The sequence below is a fragment of the Cupressus sempervirens genome, chromosome 10 (assembly GCF_028749045.1).
Source record: "Cupressus sempervirens isolate cs-2001-9-10 chromosome 10, ASM2874904v1, whole genome shotgun sequence".
Taxonomy (NCBI): domain Eukaryota; kingdom Viridiplantae; phylum Streptophyta; class Pinopsida; order Cupressales; family Cupressaceae; genus Cupressus; species Cupressus sempervirens.
The window spans coordinates 44,477,716-44,497,243 of record NC_143127.1 but is presented as its reverse complement, the minus strand read 5'-3'; the positions used below and the strand labels follow the sequence as shown (position 1 = coordinate 44,497,243).

Below are 19,528 nucleotides of genomic sequence, written 5' to 3'. Positions count from 1 at the left end.
TGGACATTAATAATTTTATCTTATCTTATCTTATCTATAGCAATCCTCCCTAGCTAAGAGGGAATCTTAATGTTGTAGCATCAGTCGGATTAAATTGACCTAGAGATAATTCTTGTTATGATTATTGGTTAAACTTCAATTAGACAAACCTTTATATATATATATATATATATATAGTAGATAATATATGTAATATATATAAAAATGTTTATATTATTGTTAATATTTTAATTAATTATTAACTAATAAGTTACCATAGAGACATGTCTCTTCTTCGTGAGACATGGCTCCTCTTATCTTGTTTGTATACATTCAAATCTGCATTTGGAACACACATAAATTAATGGCAATGTTATTACATTTGTAGAAATCCTTTCAATAGACAATTTAGAGGGAAATGTATTCTTTACTCAGAAAGTAGCAAGGGAGAAATCTACTTTTTAACAAAGGAACTTTATTCCAAGGTAAATTGTTTATGCATTAGGTGAAAGCTTCAAGAGGATTTTATTTTCTCCCACTAAGTAATTTCATTTCACCAGCAGGGTGAGAATGAATTATTACAATTCAGGTGATGAGGTGAATAATGTGCAACTTACTTTTTTTGCCTTTCATGCGGAGCATTGTTCATGAGAAGAGGAAAAGAGTTAAAAAGGGAAAGAGTCATATTTGTGCCATAACTAAAAGGGATATTTTTCTGTTGAAATGCATGAGACAACAGATTGCTAAATCAATTGTTTTTAGTTGAAAGGATAAAAAGTATGCTATAGCTATAACATTTTGAGCTACCAAGTGTCATAGTAAAAAAATAGTGAAGGGGAGTATTATTATCAGATATATAGAAAAGATGTGAAGTGCAAAATATTTTCCAGTTGAAAACTGCAAACCAAAAGGGAAAAAGCAAATATTTTCAGTAGTGAGGAGAAAAAGGGGATTACATTTTGCAAATCAGTTTTTTTGTGCAGAGGGAATGAAGACTTTTGAAAATCAGAGATTTTGAAACAGACACATGTCAACTTTAGAATACATCTGGGTCTCCCTTCTTTTCTGTATATTCCTTACTTTCTGGACGTTCAAGGCGGGGTCATTGTGCACCCTTTATACTTGTCTTGATGCTAGAGCCATGCCCTACACATCTCCTTGGGCTCCTTCCATGTTGGCTCCCACCGGCTCTGCATCTAGATTGACCACTAGATTGACCGAGTCAATTGGATCTGTTGCCTTTGTGCTTTGGCTGAGGTCAAGACTGAGATTCACTTTGTTTTCCGGTATTTCACTGCCTGTTTAGAGAGTACAAGTCTCTTTTGTCTTTCTTCAGCTACATTGATCCAACGGTGTCTTGCTCTTTACCTCTAGGAGGCCATGTGGTTTTGTGATCATACCTTACAAGATCTGTTCCCTTCGAGGCAAACTTCTGATAAGCTTATCACTTCCTTTTTCTAGTCGATGTCTCCTGCGTAGAGCACAAAGCTGCTGCTTGATTCTCTTACTTCCAGTCACACCAAGCTTGTGAGACCTCGCAACGGGTTCACTCGCCAACGACACTCCACTTTCAATGGTATTTTGAGACAGTCCACGGTTCACCCCCGCCTAGGAACTTATCCTTCGGTGCTGAACTTTTTACCCCGTAGGAAGGACCTTTAGTCTTCCTTCGTGGAACTTTTGCTTTCTTGTTTGTTCCTTTTCCGATCACCATTTGGTGTTCCTACTGCTGGCTTCGTTGTATGCTTTTAGTCCCTTAGAACCTTTTGTGGTCTCTTGTTGGACATTAATAAATTTATCTTATCTATCTTTTCTTCTTCCCATTCTCTAAGGGTTTTGAAGTAATTTCTCTAGGAAAACATTCATTGTACAGTAGAGTTTTAGTGCAATAGGAGGATACTTTCAGTTTGTATATGTATATTTCTTTCAAATAGTTTCTTCATTAGAAGGCAAGCTGGTTGAGTGTTTTTTTGTAGCCATCTCCAACATGCATATAAAATTAGTTTCCAATAAAGAATTTGAAGGAATGACCATAAGATCACTTTTTTGGTCGCAACCTCATCACATCTAACTATGTGTGATATCCCATACAAGAACAAGAAGAAATTCACTATACCTTAATTAATAATTATTCTCAGCTTTAGAATGAACCATGACTTGTCAATCCATCTACGTGAACTTATTACCAAGCTTTATAATATTCTTTACGAATCCATCTGTTAAGGTTGTAGCTTTAGTTGGATTGATTCGATCTGAGATACATTATTGTTATTGGTAAATCATCATTTCCTATATATACTTATCCATGTTAAATTATATATATATATATATATATATATATATATATATATATATATATATATATATATATATATATATATATATATTGATCGGTAAGAGGCCAAAGCCAAGATTATTATGTATTATTATTAATTATTATTTAATTAAGCACCGGTAGATTCGAACCCAAGACCTCTTCGATAAGAGGCTCACAATTTACCGTTGTGTTGTAGGCTCTTGCCTTATATATATATATATATATATACATATACATATATTGTTATACATATTATTAATTTTGTTAATATATTATTAATTAATGATGATTAAACCATAGAGACACGTCTCTTCATGAGACATGTCTCCTGTCATACTTATATGAGATTCAAATCTACATTTGGAATACACCTATAACAATGACAATGTTAGTATATTTGCAGCGATCCTGATAATTCAACATGGTATTAGAGCCAACTGCAAATGTATCAAAGTGATAAGAGTATAAAGAGGAATTTATAAACTGAAATGTTTATTACTGCAGAAATTTAGATCTCAAGGAGATAAAATATAGAGGCAAGGAGAAGTATATCCTACAACAACCATGCTACATGATAACATCAGGCATGCAAGTCATCGAATAAAGGTTAGACTTAATGCAAGCAACCAAGCATGGAGAATGGGAGAAAATGGCATAAGATATTACACAACAGCAAGCAGCCCTAATATGAATACAGTGAGATATATAACCCAGGTTGCAAATTTAAGATAAAGATCAAATCAAAGGATGACCTTGAAAGTTTCTATGTTTAGTCTAGATGGAGGGATGATTAGAGGCGATTTAAGACTTGAATGGAATCATCAAGGGAAGTCAAACTGGCGATATAATGGACCCTTGCATGTAGACCATGACAAACACCAATCGAATTGGATATAAAATGTTTGAGGAATCATTCTAATGGACTAAATTGATTACTGCTTCAATGCACGTGAATCCCTTGTGTACCGTCCTTGGGTGGTGGAAAATTTGAGAATTTTTGAAGCATATCATTTGTATTCTTTCTTAAGTTGTAACTGAGCTTTATGCAACATTCTGGTATTTGCCGATATCTATATCTTGATATGGATGTTGAACTATGGTAGTTTGAAAACTCAAAATTTCATTCATTTGGAAGAAATATGCATAGGAGATTAGAGTACAATTACATGCATATGTTGGAAGGAATACACAATATCAAACCATAATTTCACACCAATAATAATTAACATCATATTTTCCATTGAATGTTTTGGAGGAAATTACGATAATGTGTCAACTCTTATATATACATACGATCACCTTATTTTTTGGATCTGGCATGCCATGTTGCTCTAAGTTATACAAAAGATCGATATGAATGTCATTACAATCTTCGAACAGTTTGAAACAAGATATGAGCATCATGTCTGCTTTGTGTTATTATTTGTGGAGTATAGAGACTTCAGGCAAAGTTTGATTAAAGGTGCCATGTAAGAGAAAACTTTATACGTATAAGGAAGAATTGGTGCAAATATGCTTAAAGCAATTAAAATATAATACAATGTTACAATTATTCTTGAATCATTAAAAAAGTATATTAATAAAGAGATGCGATTTATGGAGAGTTGCATACTCTTCAATGGGCTTTGTAAAGTACATAAAATGAAATAATTTATATCATCTTTGAAAGCAGCAGTGGTAAGTGAATGGGAAATAGTAGTGTGAAGAAAGGAGTATATATATATTCAAATCCTTGATTTGATATATATGAATAAGAGATTTTGAATAGGGAATTATGTAAGGGAAATGATTAAAATAAGACCCAAAGGAAATGTGATTCATTCATTGATTATACAATGGAACAACGATAAAACATAAAATTCATGCAAGTAATATGATCTGCAGGGAGATTTGAGTGCAAAAGGCTATGTTACGAGAGAAGATACTCCAACTTTAGATGGATGTGATGAAGCTTGTAATCTAATAGTAAAAAGAAAATCACACTTGGACATTAGGATTTCTAGTGTGCATGTATGCGTGATAATTCTCTCACCATGAAGAGAGTTATACTGATATGGCATAGAGGTTGATATCAATCATGTAAAATTGTCTTTCATTGGACTTGATCATGACTGAAAACTCCATAAAACAGAATCAATGGGAATCTTACATTGTGGGGAGGAATGATAATCAATGTTCCATTCCCATTTGAACCATCTTTAGAGGTGATATGTCAGAGAAGGGACACCATCAAAGTTCAAACTTGAACCATCTTTAGAAAGGAGATCTTCCATTCTCAAATGTGTATGAACCCTCATGTGTAGATAAGTATTCTTACCTTTTACATTTATCTACTCATTGTAGTCTCTCTCCTATTTGTAATTCTATACATGCTATAAGAGTTATTTGCCTTGATCTTTTTTTCCCTTATGTGTAGGGATGATCTTGCAAGAAATGCAGGATGGTACTTTACACATGCTACCAAATATTGTGTAGACTCAATCTTATGGTAGTAACTTGAAAGAAGTTGTGATCTAGAATTTATTAGTCATCTGATGATCTGGCTGGTTAAAGTGAGGCTCAAGAAGAGAATATCTTTGATGATTGAGATTATGAGTATCCTTTGATATCAAGAGGGAGTTCAATACTTCATCAGAGACAACCTTATACAAGCAGCTCAGAGGATTGATACTTAGATGAAGTCTAACATACATGTGTATGACTACATGATTGTGATGGGCCTACTCATGTGTTCATCACGAGGAAGTAATAACTTGTCACCTGAAGGTTGGAAGATTAATATCAGGTTCAGAGGGAGTCTGACAGGCATCCTTGGGTGAAGAGAGTCTCAAAGGGAATAACTATAGGACTTGACTTCCTAGGATCATTGTTTAGAGGGAGAATTTCTGAGGTGCAATCCTTTGCAAATGATATCTTCTTTATGATGGAGAAGTTCTAAGTGAAATTCATTATAATGTATTCTTCTCTGTGAAGGAGAGTTGAGGTGAAAGCCCTTGTACCACCCTCTTACTTGGTTCATGGTGGTTACTATTTTGCATACCACACACTTACTTGGTTCATGGTGGTTACTATTTTGCATACCACCCTCTTACTTGGTTCATGGCGGTTACTATTTCGCATATGATATGTAATGAAAGGTGATGATCTTTCATTGACATATATAAATAGAAGGGAGCCATTGTAAGGTGACGATCTTATAAATGGTAGACTTGTTATCATGATAGACTTCATTAAGTTGTCCCAGAGTGCTGGAAGTCATGATAACGAACATATCATGATCATAATTCATCAAGTTGTTGTGCTGGAGATCATGATACTTGTCATGATAGAGACCATGACATTATGATTTCTTGTTAAGTTGTTGTCCCAGAGTGCCGGAAATCAAATAACTCATATCCTTCTAGGATATAACATATTCTTTCGGTAGGTGTCAAGGATTTGATGCTAGTGCACATACCAAAAGAATTTACCTCCAATGAATGTGATATGATTGATATTTCTTGTTGAATCATACTTCGGATTATATTGAAAGATAACATCTAAGTTGATGTATTTATGTTGATATCCTTAAATATGCCATTCCAAGTATATCATATTGAGATGATATCTCTTCATATACTTAAGAGCATAATGTGTTCTACAAATCCTCCCTAGCTAAGAGAGAGTGTTAATGTTGTAGCTTTAGTTGGATTGATTCGATCTGAGATACATTATTGTTATTGGTAAATCATCATTTCCTATATATACTTATTCATGTTAAATAATATATATTATTGTATATATATATATATATATTATTATTTTGGTTAATATATTATTAATTAATGATGATTAAACCATAAAGACATGTCTCCTCTCATATTTAAATGAGATTCAAATCTGCATTTGGAATACACCTATAACAATGGCAATGTTAGTACATTTGTAGTGATCCTGATAATTCAACGCCATCTACAGTAGGAATACAAAATGAAGGTTTCATGGATTTGATTAGCTTCTTGGCAACATTGATTGAATAGATTTGGAGCATTTAAATGAAATGCTGGCCAAAATTTGATTAAGGGACAAAATTATAGAGTAGGTTGGGGTGGGAGGGGGAGAGAGAGAGAGATTGGCATAAGTGAGAAGATATGTTGGGAAAATAAGGTCTTGTGAAGAAAAAAACAAACATACATATCATAGGTTAAAGAGTTGGTCTCAACAAAAAAAATCACATATTAGAAAATATGTTTTTGATTAAGCTAAGTTGTCTAACAAGGGGGCTGATCCTTACACAACCACAATTAAAAGGCGTCAGGAGATCAACAACACATAAACAAAGGTGCTGATTGCAAGTGAAGGATTAACCCACATCATGAGTGAGAAGCTAATTCGCTTACAATAGGTGGACAACTGTCCAAGTGATACTATTACTAGGGTCTGTTGTGAGGTTTTTATACCATTGCCTCATTGCAAATGGGGACCCCCTCTTTTCGCTTGCCAATGGGGTTTTCCCATGTAGTCTTGCTTTAGTGGCAATTTCCAAGTCTTCATTTCTAAGAAATGAGTTTGAGCAACTTTGGCTTGTTGGGTAATGAATTCAGCCAAGGTTGTGAGTGAGAGTTAGGCCAAGCTAGCCATGGATGCGAATTCAAGCCAACAGATTTGTGATAAAATGAATTAGAATTCATGGAAAATCCTTGTTCTAATATCAAATTTATCTTGGAAAGTCCAAAAAAGCTATGGAGAAGAACATTGATGGAGGCGTTCCGATTCCTGAAATTTGGCTATCTAGAAATTTTCTAGAATCCCCTCAAATTTAAAATCTTTATTATGACACTATTTATCTAACATGTAACTTGAAGTATAAGTTAGTAACTTGTAGTAAAATGTTATATTTTAAATAACTATCCTACCCTTCAAGCCGAAGAGATTGAATTAAACAATTGGGAGTTTAACTTGCAAAATGGAGGTTGGAATCTGACCATGTCCTAGGATTCCCAATCTCAACAACCCTTAGAATTATACTCAAGTCTAGATGATTTCAAAACAACTAAAAGGCAAGATTCAAGTGCAAGTTGAAGAAAGGAACTAATGGAGTGGGCAAGAAGATGAATTGAGTAAATAAGTGGAACTTGCAATCACATCTTGAGGTATAGATTCTTGGTGAAATCTAATTAAAATCAGATGAAGATTGAAGGAAAATTATGAAAATAAAGATAAAATATTAAAAGATCAAGTAGAGATGGTTAAGTCTATGGGATTTAAGAGTTCAAACATATGATAAGACATTCTTGAGAAGATATTGTAATTTGACCACCTCTCAGGACTCTTAATCTTGAGAGTGTGAAATTCCACCCTTTTTTTCATATAAAACTTGACAAGTTGCCAAGCTTCATCTAAGGTTATTTCAATGAAGTTTTCAAGTCTAAGGTAGTGAAAATAATGAAAAGGGTGAAATCATGAAAGGTAAGATTGATGAAATCTTGGAGAAAAATAATTAGATTTTAGAGCAAAGTATATATTGAGATTGGATGGGATAGATTCGACCAAAAAAAGATGCAAATCACAAAATAAACCATGAAGATAAGCCTTGAGAATGACTTAGAAAGCATAGAGTAAGAGTTGGAGAGGCTAAATAGTAACTGGATATTGCAAATCAAGGTAAAGTCAAAATAAATCATGACAATGGGTCGGATTTTGACCCGTTGTCAAGATTCCTAATCATGTCAACCCCTAAAATTCTGCCCATGGTATATGAGTAAAAGTCTTTTGGCTCCGGGCATTGGAAAATTAAAGGCGAAGGTGATGTCTCTTAGTCTTGTCATAGGGTTGGATTCCCAACCCCTTTTCAATAATCCCGATCTTGACTCTAGGTCAGGATCATACCTCATTTTAGGATCCTTAATATTGACAACATTCAAATTTTTGCCCAGCTATAAGGCCTAGTGAATTCCATTTTTTGGGGATATGTTTGTCATTTCAAGTCCTTGGAATTGCCTAGTCAAGTCAGCCAACTCAAGGAAGCACCTAATAATCAGATTCGAGGTGCAAAACTCAAAATTTCCAAGGCAAAAGAAAACTTAGAAAGATCAAGTTCTTGCAGATCTAAGTTTGTAGACTCACTTTTTATAAAACAAACTCCTTTGATTAGGTTCTCATTTTGTCTTGATGTAAACATATTTTAGAAGTTTGAAAAATTCAGTCTTCCATGTTAAATTAGGCAAAATACTCAATGAAATTGTATAAGTAGAGTGAATTGATCTTAAATTTCACTTGGCATCAAATGCTGATTTTAGGAAGAAGCACGAAATCCAAGTTCATGGTCTTAGCACGAAATCCAAGTTCATGGTCTTGTTTGGCAAGTAGAGGTTGATGGAAGAGTTGAATGCAATGTCCTTTTTTAGGGTCCATTTTTATAGATGATTATTTAATCAATCAAAATATTCATATTTGTCAGTTTACTTATCAATTGATATTGTTATTTGGATTTGTGAATGAAGAGTAAAGATCTTAATCAAGTTGCCTAGATACCATCTAAGGACTCCCTCAAAGTTTATGGGTCCAAGTCTAGTTCACGAAGATTCATGGATCGCTGACTGCTACCCTCTATTGGGTAGACCCTTAGATTGGATTTATACAAGCTCCTTTTTTATAACACTAGATTATTCAGATAATGATAATATTGGAGATTATTTTTAGTTCTAAGAAAGAGACCTCAAATGTAATCAAGTTGCTTAGACACCAATCCTGAATACGTGTTCCCTCGAAGTGTACAAGTTCGAGCCTGTTTCACGAAGATTTACGGGACGATGACCCCCGATCTATTGGTACTAACCTATTGGTTGGAATTTACTCAAGTCTCTCCACATGTTCAGGGTGACTAAAAAGTAAAAGATTATTGTTTACAATATTGGTAATTATCAAAGATATTGAATATTTGATGTCTCAAAGCTATCAGATTTCCACAATCCATATATAACGTTCTATTAGTTTTTTGGGAATGATTGTGTAAATTTTTTTGTCATCAACGTTTTAGATCTTACTACATGATTCATCATCAGGATGCATGAGAGTCAAGGAGAACTGAAATATGGATTGCAAACCCAGATTGGGAGATAAAAAAGAAAGGCTGAGGTGATGAAAGCGGCACGCAAAATCAGATTGACATGGTTAACAATAAAAAGAAATTAATAATACAAGCCAAAAAATCAAATCAAATCAAATAAAAATAAAATTAGAAAACCAAGAGACAAAAAATAGAGGAGTTAGTCAAATAATAAATAAATAAAAGGAAAAAACTTGAAAATATGAATCTCTATATAAAATAAGGCATATATATATATATGTGTGTGTGTGTGTGTGTGTGTGTGTGTGTATTTGTATATGAATATATATATATATTCATATGTATATATATATGTATGTATGTATGTATGTATATACATATAAAGGCCTCGCCATATTAATATGTGCCTATAAATGCATTCCTATAAAGATAAATCGAATGAATAAAGATGTAGGATATAAATCTATACGAATATTTAAGGAGACACGAAAATACAAGCAAAAAACAAGACACATAACAACGACAACGACAACCAAAAACACCCACAAACATAAATGTAAATAAAGACCTATTCATAAAAATATATGCCTAAATATGCATGCCTACAAAATTTTTTAAAAATTGAAAATAAATAAATAAATAAGAAATTAACGTGTATGAATAAATATCTAAACCTATACAATAATTAAAGGAGACACGCGAAAATACAAGAAAAAGGAACAAAAAGCACCAAAAACACAACAAAAATAAAATAAAATATATATATCTTTTTATTTATTTATTTATTTGCACCTAATATATATGTGTGTGTGTGTGTGCGCGTGTATTTATATATAGTATATATATTATATATATATTAATTTGTACCTTATATATATATATATATATTTTATATATATAAGGCACAAATTTTAAAATATATATATATATATATATATATATATATATATATATATATATATATATGAAGGTCAAGTAAATAAAAAATATATATAAAAGGGGGACATGAACTTAAAAGATTTATATATATATATTTATAATAAATAAATAAATAAATGAAAAAAAAAGCAAAAGAAGAAATATATATATACATATATATGTGTGTGTGTGCGTGAAGGAGTACAAAATGCAAAAACGACAGATGACCAAAATGCAGACAAGCATAAACATATAAAAATAAAAAATAAAGAGGAGGAAGGAAACTCTAGAAAGGAACCAAGAGCCAGAGAAAGAAAAGAAGAGGCACAAGGGGAGGGAGAGAGAGTGAGAGAGAGAGGGAGAGGGGGGGGGGGGCGCAAACAATAAGAGAATGGATGGACGAGGGGAAAGACAAGAGAGGGGAGGGGGCGAGGGGCATCAAAAGAGCCTCAACATGAACGAAGGACAAGGGGGTGGAGAAAGACAAACAAGGGAAAGGAGACCGCGAAATGAGAGGAATGAAGGATACCACAGCTAGGAGGAATGACCATGGTGTGTGGGAAGATAAAAAGGGTTACCAAGAAGTGCTCAAGCTCAAACCATCATCCCAATTGAGGTTTGATGGGTTATTATTGATTTCAATAGCCTCCTTGAGTTTCCTTTTGAAAAAATTGTTTTCCCTGAAAATGATTTGCGTGTCCTCTAAGCAGATATGATGCTTAGTGGTGGAGTGATCTGCCAGGGTAGATTTGTAACACACTCATGCTTAATGTCTGTTGCATGTTCTTTGATTCTAGTGTAGAAAAAATGGCCGATTTCACCTATGTAAGGTATGCCACACGAGCACAACACCTTATAGACACCAGATTTTGAGAAGACATCCCTTGTGTCTTTAAGCGGGGGGATGCAATTCTTCAAGGTGGTCAATGGCTTGAACACCACACAAACACCATTTTTGGCTAGAATCTTAGCGATTTTGTGGGAGATTTCGGCAACATAAGGAAGAGAGATAAATGAAGAGGTATCGTGGAGAGAGGTGGAATGATGAGCGGTGGAGCGAGTGAAAGATCTAGCTAGGTTGAAAGCCCGAGAGATTTGTTTGTTAGAATAGCCATTCCATTTAAAGACATGGCAGAGATGAGAGAGCACTTGGTCTAAGTTATCTTCATCACAAATTCGGTAGGCTCTCAGGGCAAGGGATTTGATAATGCCAACTTTTTGGCCCGGGTGGTGGTGAGAAGCTGCATGAAGATATCGATCAGTATGAGTGGCTTTGCAGAAAACCCTACGACCTAGCGAGCCATTGGGTTTCCTAAGGATCAAGATATCAAGAAAAGGTAAAGCCTTATTAGATTGAACCTCTTTGGTGAAAGAAATGCATGATACCAAATTGTTGAGATGAGCATGAAACTCTTAAAGTTTTTCAAGTCCGTGGGGCCAACAGCCGATGGTGTCGTCCACATATTGTTTCCACCATTTAGGCTTAAGGGGGAAAGATCGCAGAGCAATATCTTCAAAATGTTCCATATAAAGATTGGCGACAAGCAGGGAGAGGGGAGAGCCCATGGCCACACCATCCACTTGCTCATAAACTACCCCTTGGAAGGAGAAGAAAGTGGACCGTAGGCATAACTCCACCATGGAGGCAACCTCAGCATTAACCTTGCGTTTGATGATAGCAATAGCATCAGGGATGGGGGACTTTGGTAAAGAGGGAAACATCATCAAAGCTAACCAAAATGTCCCCATTTTTGCCATTTGGCATCTTTGATGAACTCAACAAAATGGTTGGAGTCCTTGACAAAGGAGTCAACTTTTCCAACATGAGGGGATAAGAGTTTAGCAAAGAAAGAAGCAAGCTTGTAGGTTGGGGAACCCATAGTATCCACTATGGGCCTTGACGGAACGTTGGCTTTGTGTATCTTTAGGATACCATAGATACAAGGAGTTAACTCTTTTGTGGGCAAAAGACCCCTCTTGGTGACATCGTCAAAAGAAGAGTTGGCAATAGCCACTTTGACCTTCTTCAAGATTTTACTACAAGGGTTGCGAGGAACAATCCTATAGGTACTAGTATCTGAGAGAAGGTCATTCATCTTAGCGATGTAGTCAGATTTGTTCAAAATAACAGTAGCATTGATGATAAAAATCATTCAAACAATCAAATTTGATAGCTCTAAGCATTGCCTTTATCAGCTCTAGAGATGATGAGGTCATGGTTACGAATAAGGTGCTTAAAGGAAAGAAACTTTGAACTAGGGATGTCGCACTTAGGTAGTTTGGCACACCTTAAAGCAGCAGCACAATCTTGCCCTCAGCAATAGCAGCGGGGAAAGGGTGAATTGCGTTCTCAATCTCAACAAGAAAATTAATGTGTGGAATGGAGTGGGGAGAGATGGAAAAATTGAGGCCTCTATTGATAAACATGAAAGCAAGGGGATCTAAGGTTGCATGAGATAGGTTGATCACTAACTTGGATTCCCAATTTTTAATGGGGCAAGACAAAGGATGGGGTAAAGGGGGTGCATGGCAGGAGGAAGGAGAACGATTGGGTGGGAGAAGGGAGCTTGAGGTATGGCACGAGTTCCTCAGGGAAAGAGGGGAAGGACCGGCCCACAAATCGAGAGAGGGATGAAGAGAGAGGGAGGGGGCAAGTGACTTAAGAGAGCGAGTCACTTCCTCAAAAGCATAATTGCCGACCTGATGGGACGTGAGCCATAGGGATTTACCACGGTAGAGAAAATGCAACCCCCATAGAAGAGATGGGTTGACAAGACGTGAGGGAGACGGCATCAGATGACAAACACAACAAGGAGTCTGACTCATTAATGCTACTGAAAGATCGAGATGGAGTGGCAGAGAGCGTACCTGGTACCGCCAAGGAGCCGTTTAGAAGCAACCGTTGTTGGAGCAGAGAACCATATTGGTTGCTGGAGATGCAATGTCTATCAAGACTATCTCCACCATTGAGAGTGGATAGAGAAAATGAATGAGCACTGCTAACATTGGCACAATGAGAGGCTGAGAGCTGATGGTGAGCAGCATTGGTGGAAAACGTCGAAAGATGGGTAGGAGTTGGTGGCAAGCAATTAGAGGCGACAATCGGTGAAGAAGCAGGATGCGAGGAAGGAGGGGGAGCTTGCAGCGAACAAATATATATATATATATATATATAATATCTCTATATAATATTAAATGCCTTTTTTTATATAGAGATTCATATTTTCAAGTTTGTTCCTTTTATTTATTTATTATTTGACTCACTATATTTTTTGTCTCTTGGTTTTCTAATTTTTTTTTTTTTGATTTGATTTTTTGGCTTGTATTATTAATTCCTTTTTATTGTTAACCGCGTCAATCTGATTTTGCGCGCCCCTTCCATCACCTTAGCCTTTCTTTTTTATCTCCCAGTCTGGGTTTGCAATCCATATTTCAGTTCTCCTTGACTCATGCGTCCTAATGATGGATCATGTAGTATGATCCGAAACGTTGATGACAAAAAGACTTGCACAATCATTCCCAGAAAACTAATAGAACATTATTTGATGTCTATTATAATCAACTATATTTTAGTTCTTTATAATGTATATTATTAAGGAATGTTAAATAATAATTTTCTTTAATATGAAATATATATAAGAAAATATATGTAATCAATAGATTATAACCATGATGATGTTACCTTTTATACCCACTTGGTTGGCGGTGGTTCCTAGTGCCTGAGACTTGTAATTGAAGTGTGATCCTTGTATGCAAGTTTCCTTAATATCAATCGCACCTCCTAAATGTGTAGCATGTCACCTGCTATAATGTGTCGAGCTTGTGAGAAGGCCATCTTCTTCACTGTTTATAAATATTTATCTCTGCCTTGGCTCGTCAGTGGGTGTCTTCAATATATATTTCGTTCGATCATTTAAGATTGCTTTTTTATTCCATTTCAATTTCTTTTTCGGTTATCTTTGACTCACGGGTTGAGCAAATAAGTTACACCCGCCGTTTTTAATTTCTCATTATGAATTCCTTTCAAATAGTTTTGCCTGTTTGTCGCGTGGTAATGTTTCAGAAAAATTTACATTTTATTCTTCTTCCTTATGTGATTCATTTTTTTCAGTCCTTCGTTATATGCTTTGCTCCTCCGGTGGCCCTTGTATAAATAAATGGTGTAAGCATCACCATTAGAAGGGTCATTACCCATCGGACTTAATTAGTGTAATGAATTTATAGGTTTGGGTTTAGTTTGCTTATTTAGATTGTATAATATATATTTATTATATTTATATGATTTGATATTTACTAATATTTTTATTTAGTTATTTTAATATTTAATTAACATTTAATTAGACTTAGTAGCTATTGATTTAATAATTTGTTTAGTTGGAGTAAATTATTTTTATCAATTAATAATATTCAACTATTTAATTATTCAATACTAATATCATTTGTTTGTTTACTAATTGACGTCTAATTAAGCTATATATATATATATATATATATATATATATATATATATATATGTCAATCAATTAGTAATTTTAAATCTTAGACGGGATATTACATTGAAGCTAAGAGGACAAGAAAGATGATGCTCAAAGTTGAAAGTGCAAACTGAAAGAACAAGATTAAGATGGAGTTTAGAAAGAAAAACACAAAGAAAGATAAAATTACAAGTCTACTAGTAGGGAAAATTATCAAACCTGAATTATCTTTGGAAACCCAAGTTCATTTTGAAAGATCCAGCTACACGAAGGACTTCATCACTTAAAGAATGTCAAGGTCAAGAAGGATGAGAAGTTTGTGAAGATGAAACTATTTACATGCCATTACCATCAAGATAAGGCTGGAAAATGTTAAATACTAAGAGATATTTTGTCATCATCAAAAAATATTTATCAAGTCTATAAGACAAATATGTTGAGGTGGCGCTTGCTCATTTTCAACCAATCAGAAGGCTTCATTTACATATGTCCAAGCACAGTCAGTTAAATTATACCAAGTGTACATGTGGAGTCCACATCATGCCTCTACTGAATCTATTTTCTCATCAGCTCTTGAAAGCATTGCAATTTTCTTATTGGCCCATAGGGTGATGCCTTCATGTAATTGGATGAGCATTTAATGATTGTAGCTGTTAGGCAGGTTAGAGATTTGTTGGCTAAATCTTGTCCCTTGATCTTGAATCAATCTTGGCCCTTTATTGTAATTGAACAACCATGAAAGGCAAGGCCTTCTCATTTGTAACTCATTAGATTGAGGGGATTAGATTAGTTTTAGAGTATATTTGGAGGAGACATGTTAAAATTGTTTCCATAATGCTATCAAAGTAATTGCTTTTTCATTATTGTTCTTCATGGTGGATTACTTGTGTTGCTTTGGAATATTTCATGGTTTCCACATTTTCTCACTTAGAATAGGATTTTATTTCATGTTGATTAGAAGTAGTGTCCAGTTGAATAGAAGATATTTTAGATGCATTTTTAATGAACTCACTTATACCAAATCCTTAGCTGCTTGTTAATAGTAAGTTTGCCTTGTGTGGTGGAGTGACATATTTATGACCTTGAATTTAATTACTGCTTACACGTTGATATGCATTGAAGGACGGGGTTAATATAATGGTGGTAGTTTGAACATCTTTCATTTACTTTAGAAGATTGCACTAGCTTGGTTGATGCTGATGGCTAAACAAAGTCAAGTAGAGTCACAAGGACATTCATCATCTCTTGCATTCTAGGAGTAGATTCGCTTTCTAAACCCTTTCCTTTGCAGTTTTGTTGGTTGGAAGAAGTTGAAGTAATTGATATCCATTGAATGAATAATTTAAGTTCCTTTTTGATAACCAACATATCACACTAAAAGAATTGAGTGAAAGTCTACAATAAGATGGAACTTTGAGGCTGTTTCATTTGATCATACAATTCATGTACATCGTTTAGCATATATGAAAATCCTTATTCAAAAGAGAGTTGGAGATTCTGTGTTTCATTCTAGAATACTATGTATTTGATTCTGCAAGTTGTAATGGCATAAAACTCACATCAGCAGTTCCCCACTGCATGGTATTGGAACCCCCACTGTTGGACTGTCAGCACTAGAAACAGTGTTGGCAACACTGAACATCAGCTGTCAAAGGCTAGAGCAGATCAAGAGCAACAGTCAGAGAAGGTTCTGCACAGTCAGAAGGGACTGCGCCTGTAGCAAGAGGTGGAGTCGGGTCCACTAAATCAGTAGGAACATCACCCTGGAGACGGGGAGGGGGAGGGGGAGGGGTAGAGTCAGAAGCTTGGACTGTCAAATGATCATCATTTGTCTCCTTCAACTAAGTAGCAACACCTTTACAATGCAAAAGAGAATAGTTTGTAGCCAGATGACCAGTAGAGAAACATCGCCGACAACAAAAGTGAGGCCCTCATAATCCAGCAATTGAGTCCAAGGCCCGTCCCCAGCCATGAGCAACACACCCCCAGTAGCGGTGTGGAGATTTCCATGTCAACAAAAATATGTTAAGTTGTAAAAGAAACATTAATAAGCTTTGAAAAGCATAAAGAATACATTAGAGAGCACATAAGTCAATTTTGCTTGTGGTAGTATCACTTGTAATTAGTTGTCTTGGCAAACTTAAAGTTCAAATGAAATTTCATGCACAAGATTTAATTGGGGGAGAAACTAGAAAACACAAATATATTCATAAAAACAGGGAAACTGTTGTTTTTGTTATTTCAAGCTAAATGTTGGGAAAAAATGCTGCTTTTCCATTTCCCACAGACTAACACAAAAATGTCAATAATTCAGATTGGTGGTTTGGGGGCAACAGCACTAAGAAAGGTCCAGGGGTGGTATTTTTCATGGGGTTCAAGAGAAGTAAGGCGTTTAAGGCATGGGGATTTTCATGGTTAATGCGGTTTTTTAATTTTTATACTTTAATTGTTCAAGTTTGAACTAATTGTCAATAAATTGATGCAATATTGTTACAAAGGCGAAGGCACAATATCATAATTGAGAAAATCACAAAAATGAGATTTTTTTGTTTTCTGCCTGCTACATGTTCTAAAGTTTTTACATCGGTTAGTTTTCTTGATACAGATTTCCAGGTACTTGTGGGTTTTCAGTTGAATTACCTGGTGAGTGCTTGCCTATAGCACATCAGTGAAATTAATGGCAAGTGTCTTGCTGGCCCTTAAAGGCCTGCGAGTATCCAAGAGTTGTGTAGCTTATTTGGTGTTTGAACTATGATCTATTCCATATACATCTGGATTTGGCATGCCTTAGAATTTTAATCTTGAAGAATTGGTCAAGAGTTTTAAATATGAGAATTGCATTTAGAAGATTCTTGATTTTATTGTTTATTTATCTTTGCGTGTATGCTATCATAATACTTGTGCTTTTCTTCTATTCCTTGTGTTCTCATCTTTTTTGTATTTATGTCCGATTTTCCCAAATGGTAATTCTGGATTTGAAAAGTGACATTCTGAGCTTGCTAGTGCCAATGTACCACCCCCACCTGGCAATATCTCAAACTTCAAAGTAATCCACATCTTCAAGTTTAATCAGTTTATGCCGCTAGATCTGATATGTTAAGGATTTTAGAATGTAATACTGTAAGACAACTACTATTCATCTTGTCATGGCTTTGTTGGCAGGAGTAAATGCGGATGATGTTCGCGTAACAGTAGCAGCACCTGCAGCTCGTGGGGAAGCTAACAATGAGCTGTTAGAATACATGGGCAAAGTATGGCAAGTTCTTTTTCATTTCATAAAGTGGATATTTTTGAAAGCAAATCAGTCGCAATTGTTGGCTTGATGTTAATGTGATATGGTACAGGTGTTGGGTTTGAGATTAACACAGATGACCTTACAAAGGGGATGGAACAACAAGTCAAAGCTATTGGTGGTAAGACTTGAAATTAAATGAAATTCAAAGCTATTTATTTCTGTAATTTGAAGGTTTTATTTTGTTTTCTCATCTGATCCTTATTTTATATGTTCCACATCTTACATCCCTCATTAAAACCTGATACTTTTTCTCTTTTTCTCTTTGCTATCTTGTGTTATGGTTGGAGCACGTGATGTCTCAATCAGGTGGAAGATTTATCTGCTCGAGAGGTGTATGAAAAACTTTTACTTGCAGTGCAACCATAGAAGTTATTGTATTTCATTTGAATTTGTTTTTCTATCTCAATTAGTTATTTTATGACCTCATTGTGCCTACAAATATGATATTAATCATAAAATTATGTGCTACATTTTTAATTAGCCCTCTCTGCAAAAAATGCTTATCCAGCTTATATGAGATGGATCATTTGGATATGCATGGTGGATTTTTTTTCCAATTATTGCCCTCTTTAGAAAAGATCTTCAGTTTTGTGATATCAGGAGTATTTCGCCTTACTTCTAATTAAATTCAACCACAAATGATTTAGCTGCAAGTTACCTGCCTGGTTAATGGAAGATTTTCAACTCAAGTTACAGTAACACATGAGGCACTTTTAGAAAAGATATGTGGTGTTTAAATGTAGCATGTTCAATGCTCATCACAGTCCCAACATTCAGGGCAAGAATTATTATGAGTACCAAAGTAAACTTTATAAATAGATTTCCATATATATTTATTTTCTAAGTTGCATGAATTAAAAAAATATAAACTTTCCTTAGTTTACTCTTTTGTGTATTCAGCTACATTTTTACACTAATATGTGCTACATTTAACAATTTGCTTTTCTTCTCTAGGGGTAGAAGTTTACTTGAAACTCATTATGTTGTGCAGTATGAAGTATACATAATTTTAGAGGCATTTCGAAGTTTAGGGATAGATATGTAATGTTAGAACGCATATAAATATCTAGTGTTAGTGGTCTTGCATCAATGGATCAAAAAATCAGGTTTCGATGATCCACGAAAAAAAAGGTCACATGAGGCAAACTGTTTAGGGGTTGCATGGTTCGGATGTTTGTCATGCTTCATCATTTCCAGTGATTCACATGTGCTTAGTTGTACCGTGGTTATAGTTCACATCGCAATTGGTCATTTATTAGAAGTTTAACCTAGTTGATGTAGCATTTTGTCAAGGATATGGTTCCAAAAGGAGAGAAATAAGTTTTATATGGATTAAGTCGTACCAAGCAATAACCTCCTAAAAGGGTTTCATCCCTTTCACCTCCATGCATTATGAACGATGGGAGGTTCAGATTATTTTACAGGCATCGGTATTGGCCACTGACCAACCACTCACAGATTGCTTATTTGTTACTGTTGCAATTTCAGTGTTGTCC

General features: G+C 34.9%; 1 protein-coding gene across 3 annotated transcripts in view; it reads left to right on the top strand.

The window, feature by feature from the left end:
• Window positions 1-18,512, top strand: part of LOC149532486 (UPF0235 protein At5g63440) — a 55,096-nt gene extending 36,584 nt beyond the window's left edge. The window contains exons 5-7 of one of the 3 annotated variants that reach the window (XM_089804000.1): window positions 17,900-17,988; window positions 18,082-18,150; window positions 18,339-18,512. In XM_089804000.1, coding sequence (XP_089660126.1) covers window positions 17,900-17,988; window positions 18,082-18,150; window positions 18,339-18,398 — 218 coding nt within the window. In that variant the 3' untranslated portion in view covers window positions 18,399-18,512. Of the gene's footprint in view, window positions 1-17,899; window positions 17,989-18,081; window positions 18,193-18,319 lie in introns of all 3 variants that reach the window. The other 2 variants (XM_089804001.1, XM_089804003.1) reach the window with 2 other exon arrangements.
• Window positions 18,513-19,528: the final 1,016 nt, after the last annotated feature.